An 8,290-nucleotide genomic window follows, 5' to 3' on the forward strand; every position below is an offset into this window, starting at 1 on the left:
TGTCTTTAAAAGACTGTCTTGACTTGCTTAAAAACTGTCTTGACTTACTTAAAGAAAATTGTCAGTTGTCCTTAAAATGTTTTATATTGTATTAAAAACGCAAATCCATTTTGGAATTATTTACAAAATTCAACATCACAAAGATTAGGGCAAACTACACCTTACAGAAACTCACGTTTGTAGTTTTTGACACTATATACTGTATTCCGTGTCTAGGTGGAATCTTGATATAACTTAGGTTTTAAATGTTTTAATAGGGTTATTTATGAAGTCACGTACAAATTTAAGCATCAGTGTGTCCAGGGACATGTTTTGAGTTTCAGGCATCTTTCAAGGATTCACTTGCGGCCTGGGCCCCACCCTGCCCTGTCTGATCATGCCCAGTGATCGTGACATTAGCTGCTGCGCTACTGAAAACGACTGGATTGGGTGGGCCTGAGGGAGGGTTCTGGGTCTTGCTCTTGCACCAGATTATGAGAATGATGGTGCCGACAAGGAGAGTAACTCCTAATGCGCCACACACAGAGCCAACGAGCACAGGTATGGACAGAGTGGGAGCAGATTCATGGGAACTCCTAGTGTCTGGTTTGTTAGAGGGGACAGCCATAGGAAGGGGTGAAGTCGCTCTTGCCATTGTACCAGTTGTGGTCACTTCGTGGACATAAATGATCAGTGAGGCAAACGTTGAGCCAACAGGACTTGTTGCAATGCAGAGATACAGGCCAGCATCTGCTGCTGCAGTAACATTGGTTATGGCGATGGTACCATCCACCTCCACAGTCACCCTCCCACCTGACTCAACAGTTGCATTCAGTCCAGATGGGAGGGTGACTGTGATGTCTGGTGTGGGGATTCCTGAAGCTTCACAGACCAAATGGAGTGTCTCCCCCTCTACTATTGTGTTATTGTCACCCTTCCCAAACCTCACTATTGCTGGCTCTTCACAGATCAAATCTTCAATACGCAGATTTTTAAGCTTTTGTCCGCGTAAGTTTCTGTTGATAGGTCCGTCACATGTGATTTGGTTTTCAAATGAATCAGACCACCAAGGAATCGACCCACTGATCAGTTGCCTGAAGGGAACCATCCTACAGTCACACTGCCAGGGGTTGTTGTTGATATCTACATCAGAGATTGATGACAGTACTGTAAACATATCTGCGTGAAGGACTTCAATTCTATTCTGATTCAGCCTGAACTTGCGAAGTTGTTTCGTTGGACTAAAAGTTCCAATCTGAATATCACTGATCTCATTATTGTACAGCTCAAATGTCTGCAAGTTTCCCAGCCCTGTGAACATGTCAGATCTGAGGTTTGTTAACTTGTTAAAGTGCAGGTGCAAGGTGGTCAGTTGTGGTGTTGAATTGAAAGTTCTACCCTGAATATCACTGATCTCATTATTGTCCAGCTCAAGTGTCTGCAAGTTTCCCAGCCCTGTGAACATGTCAGATCTGAGGTTTGTTAACTTGTTATTATACAGCCTCAAGTCTGTCAGTTGTGGTGTTGAATTGAAAGTTCTACCCTGAATATCACTGATCTCATTATTGTACAGCTCAAGTGTCTGCAAGTTTCCCAGCCCTGTAAACATGCCAGATGTGAGGTTTGTTAACTTGTTATTATACAGCCTCAAGTCTGGCAGTTGTGGTGTTGAATTGAAAGTTCCAGCCTGAATATCACTGATGTCATTACTGTACAGCGTAAGCTCCTGCAAGTTTCCCAGCCCTGTGAACATGTCAGATCTGAGGTTTGTTAACTTGTTATCATACAGCCTCAAGTCTGTCAGTTGTGGTGTTGAATTGAAAGTTCCAGCCTGAATATCACTGATCTCATTATTGTACAGGTAAAGTTCCTGCAAGTTTCTAAGCCCTGTGAACATGTCAGATCTGAGGTTTGTTAACTTGTTATCATACAGCCTCAAGTCTGTCAGTTGCGGTGTTGAATTGAAAGTTCCAGCCTGAATATCACTGATCTCATTATTGTACAGGTAAAGTTCCTGCAAGTTTCCCAGCCCTGTGAACATGTCAGATCTGAGGTTTGTTAACTTGTTATCATACAGCCACAAGTCTGTCAGTTGTGGTGTTGACTTGAAAGTTCCAGGCTGAATGTTGTCTATCACATTATGTTGCAGCTCAAGCCACTGCAAGTTTCCCAGCCCTGTGAACATGTCAGATCTGAGGTTTGCTAATTTGTTCTCAACCAGTCGCAAGAGGGTCAGTTGTGGTGTTGAATTGAAAGTTCCAGCCTGAATATCACTGATGTCATTACTGTACAGCGTAAGCTCCTGCAAGTTTCCCAGCCCTGTGAACATGCCAGATCTGAGGTTCTGTAACTCGTTCATGTGAAGGTGCAAGGAGGTCAGTTGTGGTGTTGAATTGAAAGTTCCAGCCTGAATATAACTGATGTCATTACTGTGCAGCCTAAGGTCCTGTAAGTTTCCCAGCCCTGTAAACATGTCAGCACTAAGGTTGGATAGGCGGTTCTCAGAAAGACCCAAATATGTCAGATCTGGCAAGTTATAGAATGCGTTTCTATTGATTTTGGCAATACCATTGAATGCTAGCTCTAGATGTACCAAGCTAACAAACTGTGTACGTGCATGTGACAAAAAAGACCGATCTAATGTTGTGGGCATTATATTTTGCCGAAAATCAAGGTGGGTGATGCCTGCTGCCAGGCCTGCTGGCAGGTTTGCCAGCATGGTCTGAGCAACACTGGTGAGGTTCTCGTTCCGGCAGGTAACAGTAGAACCATCTTCAGATATGTCGCAGTCCGGGTCGGTTGATCCAAACACCTTCAGGATGATCAAAAGGAACAACAGGGACGCTAGCAGCTTTCCACCCATACTTCCTCTATGTTCTGATGCAGGGAGGTAAACATGTAACTAATGAATACTATAAATTCTTTTTAGACATTCGAAACAAAAGTTATTTTTCTAAAATAAGTGCCTTTATTTTCTGATAGCTGACAGCAGCGTAATATTTAGCTATAGACCTTCCTTGTCAAAAAGTCCTAACAAATTTCAGACAAGAGTTAATTCAGATTGCTCCTCAGCAATCTAACTTGTATCTGTTTTCGCTGTTTTAAAATTATACTTTGAGACTTTATTTGAAAATCCGTTAGTGACGTGCCATATGGCACGGCATTAATCTTCCTGGACTTCATGACAAAACAAAGATGTACATGTACTACTTAGTTGGTATTAAGTTGGTACCAATATTCAGTACTCTCACCACAAGCATGTCAGGGATGGAAGAGAAGGAAACCACAAACAAAGATGTACATGTACTGCTGAGTTGGTACCACTATTCAGTACTCTCACCACTAGCATGTCATAGTATACATTGTATTGATCTACATTGTGTTCAGTTCCTTCGTATATGAGAATGACCTTACACATAAAATTATGTTTTCAGTCATCAGAATGATGTGATTAGTCAAGAACACAATATCTAGCAAGTTGCTACTTGGAAGTCTTGATTCAGGGCAGAATATCAGACTTTCACAGAAATTTACAAGTTAATCTCCCAAAAGGGGTCACCTTTGCTCAATTCATCTGGATCCTTTACAAGCAGAAGAGCGCCAGACACAAGACAGTGATAAAACACTTACCCAGATACAGCGTCCTGAAGAAATGTACCGACAGAAACATTCAAGTGCGTCTGCAGAAGAAAAGCTCTCTTGAGCTGCAATGTCAGCTTGCTCGGCAAAAAATATGACTGGCCACAGGTGTGTTTAATTATTTATTTATTTATTCTTTGGGCTGTTTACAGACAGTCAGGGCTGCCCAACAAGCCATAGGCTATTGCCAAGGGCTAACCGTGGAACAGGACGAACAGGTGTGTTTTACAAGTTCGGTCCCGCTAATTAACTTTTTTTCTGAAAGGCGATCTTTTTTAGTTTAATATCCGATCTTTCTGATTTATTGTTAGCGTGACCGAGATAGGTAACTGAATATCACACCGTAAAAATTCGAACACGAATTGGCCTGGGCTGCCGTGCAACACTTCCAGTGCAGAGGAAGTCCCGAGGAACTTCGGACGGGACGGTCACAAGAATGGCGTTTATATGCCAAAACAGTGGCTCTCATCCCCAACCCAGTCATACTACATGTACCGTTTAACGGCTTTGTTTCTTGAAAATTAAGGGTGACAATGTCTAAAATTGACTGAGAAATGAATATCAAAATTCAAATTTTGTACGAATTCCTCAGAAATTTAGTCATACAGCTTGGAATAAGGTACTTCAGGGCTATCATGTGACGAGATGCTTGATGAAAATATAAGATATTTACATAGCTAACTGCTTGCGTGCGTACAAAGCTAGTATGGTATGTCATATCAGCTGACTTGATGCAGGAACACGCAGCTGCATCCCTAACAAGCGGGCGTGTTGTTGTCTGTAATATGTTTGTGGAGCAAGCTGTAACGCCTCGCAACTGCTCCCATATTTGGAATAAATTCCGTTGATTCGGTGGGCGGGGCTAGCAAGCAGTACAATTTGACTTCGCTGTGTGACGCTTGAGGCATGCAACAAACTGCATATATATCACTATACACATTCTATGCACACTCAACACCATACACATCGCCAATGCAGATAACTGTCCAATTATGGAGTTTATTAGATAAAAGCAAAGCCATACAGGCTTGTAACATCAATTCTTGATTCATGATGTACAAAAGTGTCAAAACGTTAGGCATGCGTTGACAACTCATTTGTACATGTCTTTAACATATTAGCATTGACAAAGGTATTTCAGTAGAAGCGTAAGTTAACCTTTATGTTACATATGCAAGCAACTTCTAATATTTTCCTTGAAACAATGTTTTCAGCACTAAAAATGTAAGAATATAAATATTTGGATTAAGCCTATTAGTGTTTTTGCTCAAGCGCATTAGATATGAGTGTGCAGAAGATCCTGTCCATCAAATAAAGCCAGTGATGCCTATCGAAACTTCAAATTATACTATGAACAGGATTGTTGTGCATGTATTTTGTTTTGCTGTAGTAATACAATATGACAAATTCTGTCTTTAAAAGACTGTCTTGACTTGCTTAAAAACTGTCTTGACTTACTTAAAGAAAATTGTCAGTTGTCTTTAAAATGTTTTATATTGTATTAAAAACGCAAATCCATTTTGGAATCATTTACAAAATTCAACATTAAAAAGATTAGGGCAAGTTACACCTTACAGAAACTCACGTTTGTAGTTTTTGACACTATATACTGTATTCCGTGTCTAGGTGGAATATTGATATAACTTAGGTTTTAAATGTTTTAATAGGGTTATTTATGAAGTACTGTACAAATTTAAGCATCAGTGTGTCCAGGGACATGTTTTGAGTTTCAGGCATCTTTCAAGGATTCACTTGTGGCCTGTGTCCCACCCTGCCCTGTCTGATCATGCCCAGTGATCGTGACACTAGCTGCTGCGCTACTGAAAACGACAGGATTGGGTGGGCCGGAGGAAGGGTTCTGGGCCTTCCTCTTGCACCAGATTGTGAGAATGATGGTGCCAACAAGGAGAGTCACTCCTAATGCGCCACACACAGAGCCAACGAGCACAGGTATGGACAGAGTGGGAGTAGACTCATCGGAACTCCTGATGTCTGGTTTCTTAGAGGGGTCAGCCATAGGAAGGAGTGAAGTCGCTCTTGCCATTGTACCAGTTGTGGTCACTTTCAGATGGACATTTACAACCAGTGAGGCAAACGTTGAGCCAACAGGACTTGTTGCAATGCAGACATACAGACCAGCATCCGCTGCTGCAGTGACATTGTTGATGGTGATGGTACCATTCACATCCACAGTCACCCTCCCACCTGACTCAGCAGTTGTATTCAGTCCAAATGGGAGGGTGACTGTGATGTCTGGTGTGGGGATTCCTGAAGCTTCGCAAACCAAATAGAGTGTCTCTCCCTCTACCACTGTGTTATTGTCACTCTTCCCAAAGCTCACTATTGTTGGCTCTTCACAGATCAGATCTTCAATACGCATATCTTCAAGCTTTTGTCCGCGTAAGTTTCTACTGATAGGTCCGTCACATGTGATTTGGTTTTCGAATGAATCAGACCACCAAGGAGTCGACCCACTCATCATCTGCCTGAATGGAACCATCCTACAGTCACACTGCCAGGGGTTGTTGCTGATATCTACATAAGAGATTGATGATAGTATTGCAAACATCTCTGCGTTTAGCACTGCAAGTCTATTCTGATCTAACAACAGCTTAGTCAGTTGTGATGTTGAATTGAAAGTCCCAGCCTGAATGTCCCTTATACAATTATCAAACAGCCAAAGCTCCTGCAAGTTTCCCAGCCCTGTAAACATGTCGGATGTGAGGTGTGCTATCTTGTTCCCACCCAAGTACAAAAATTCCAGTCGTGGTGTTGAAATGAAAGTCCCAGCCTGAATGTCACGGATCCCATTTCTTTGCAGCTGAAGACGCTCCAAGTTTTCCAGCCCTATGAACATGTCAGATCTGAGGTTTGTCAACTTGTTATCATCCATGAACAAGTCTCTCAGTTGTAATGTTGAAATGAAAGTCCCTGCCTGAATATCATTAATCTCATTATGTTGCAGCTGAAAATGCTGCAAGTTTCTCAGCCCTGTAAACATGCCAGACCTGAGGCTTGTTAACTTAGTGTTATGTATTTTCAATATCTCCAGTAGTAATGTTGAATTGAAAGTCCTAGCCTGAATGTCCTTAATCTCATTATGTTGCAGCCCAAGACGCTGCAAGTTTCCCAGACCTGTAAACATGCCAGATCTGAGGTGTGTTAACTTGTTCCCATTCAGGAACAAGTATTCCAGGCGTGGTGTTGAAATGAAAGTCTCAGCCTCAATATCATTAATCTCATTACTACGCAGATCAAGATGCTGCACGTTCCCCAGCCCTGTAAACATGCCAGATCTGAGGCTTGTTAACTTGTTGTTTTCCAGGTTCAGGATTCCCAGTTGTGGTGTTGAAGTGAATGTTCCAGCCTGAATATCACTGATCTCGTTATTGTGCAAAGAAATGGTCTGCAGATTACCCAGTCCTCTAAACATGTCAGTTCTGAGGTTTGTTAACTTGTTATGATAAAGTGTCAAATATTCCAATTGTGTTGTTGAGTTGAAAGTTCCAGCCTGGATATCATTAATATCATTATCGTGCAATGTCAGTACCTGCAAGTTTTCCAGCCCTGTAAACATGTCAGAACTGAGGTCTGTTAATGTGTTCCCATCCAGCCAAAGTTTCTGCAAGTTGTTCAGCCGATAGAACATGTTAGGACTGAGGTTTGATAATTTGTTGTCATGCAGCCCAAGTTTCTGCAAATTTCCCAGCCATGTGAACATGTCAGGACTGAGGTTTGTTAATTTGTTATTACCCATGTATAAGTCTCTAAGTTGTGGCGTTGAATTGAAAGTTCCAGCCTGAATATTATTGATCTCATTAAGATATAAGCTAAGGTACTCCAGGTTCCCCAGCCCTGTAAACATGTCAGCACTGACGTTGGACAGGCTGTTCTCTTTAAGATCCAAATTGATCAAATCTGACAAATAATAGAATGCTTGGCCATTGATTTTGTCAATATGATTGCGACTTAAGTCTAGGTGTGTCAAGCTCCCATACGATTGGAAATCAGACTGACTTAATGTCGTGATTAGATTCCTTTTCAAATCAAGGGTAGTGATGTTTGCCGGCAGGTCCTGGGGAACGCTGGTCAGGTCCATGTAGTAGCAGTCAGCATAGGAACCAGAAATGCTGCAGGAAGCTTCTGTTGATCCAAACACCTTCAGGATGATCAGAAGGGATAACAGCATCTTTGGCAGCATCTCATCGCCCATTCTGATCTATGTGCCCTAGTGCAGGAAGAAGGTCACAAGTACAACATAGGGGCACTATACGTCCTTCACTATTAGACTCTTCAAACAAAAATGCATTTTACAGAATAAAGCCTTGTGTGGCAATATGTCCTGATAACGAGAGAAATAATGTATCAAAAGCCTAGAACATAGAACAGGTACAATGTATGGCAATCTGAATATACACGGGAGTAGAAATATATACTATTGCAAATATCTAACAACTAATCTAATCTAATGTAATGTAACAATATAAACAATGTAGATATATGTGGAGAAGGAGACCTCAGCCAACCGTTCACACTTACGCCACATCTTCAGAAAAGACGCTGGAGCCGCATGTTCCCCGTTTAGGAACTTTATTCGAACCAACACACAACAAACATGTTTCGCCGTGTGGCTTCCTCAGTGTTATGGGCTCGAATGAGCATAGTACAGCAT

At 41.8% G+C, this 8,290-nt stretch overlaps 2 protein-coding genes across 2 annotated transcripts in view; both read right to left on the reverse strand.

Moving 5' to 3' along the window:
- Positions 1–1,265: 1,265 nt before the first annotated feature.
- Positions 1,266–2,851, reverse strand: LOC118416290 (leucine-rich repeat-containing protein 15-like). Its single transcript, XM_035821378.1, has 2 exons — positions 1,479–2,851; positions 1,266–1,290 (listed from the first exon to the last, which is right to left on the reverse strand). Exons 1-2 carry the CDS (start codon positions 2,840–2,842, stop codon positions 1,266–1,268), a joined length of 1,389 nt encoding a protein of 462 aa, XP_035677271.1. The 5' UTR covers positions 2,843–2,851.
- A 2,496-nt stretch (positions 2,852–5,347) lies between these two features.
- Positions 5,348–8,290, reverse strand: part of LOC118416291 (immunoglobulin superfamily containing leucine-rich repeat protein-like) — a gene marked incomplete at its 5' end in the record, with an annotated part of 6,408 nt that continues 3,465 nt past the window's right edge. Inside the window, 4 exons of the mRNA XM_035821380.1 lie at positions 5,348–6,153; positions 6,865–6,969; positions 7,036–7,274; positions 7,617–7,777. Of these exons, the coding sequence (XP_035677273.1) occupies positions 5,348–6,153; positions 6,865–6,969; positions 7,036–7,274; positions 7,617–7,777 (1,311 nt within the window). The remainder of the gene's footprint in view (positions 6,154–6,864; positions 6,970–7,035; positions 7,275–7,616; positions 7,778–8,290) is intronic.

This window comes from Branchiostoma floridae, chromosome 5 (genome assembly GCF_000003815.2).
Source record: "Branchiostoma floridae strain S238N-H82 chromosome 5, Bfl_VNyyK, whole genome shotgun sequence".
Taxonomy (NCBI): domain Eukaryota; kingdom Metazoa; phylum Chordata; class Leptocardii; order Amphioxiformes; family Branchiostomatidae; genus Branchiostoma; species Branchiostoma floridae.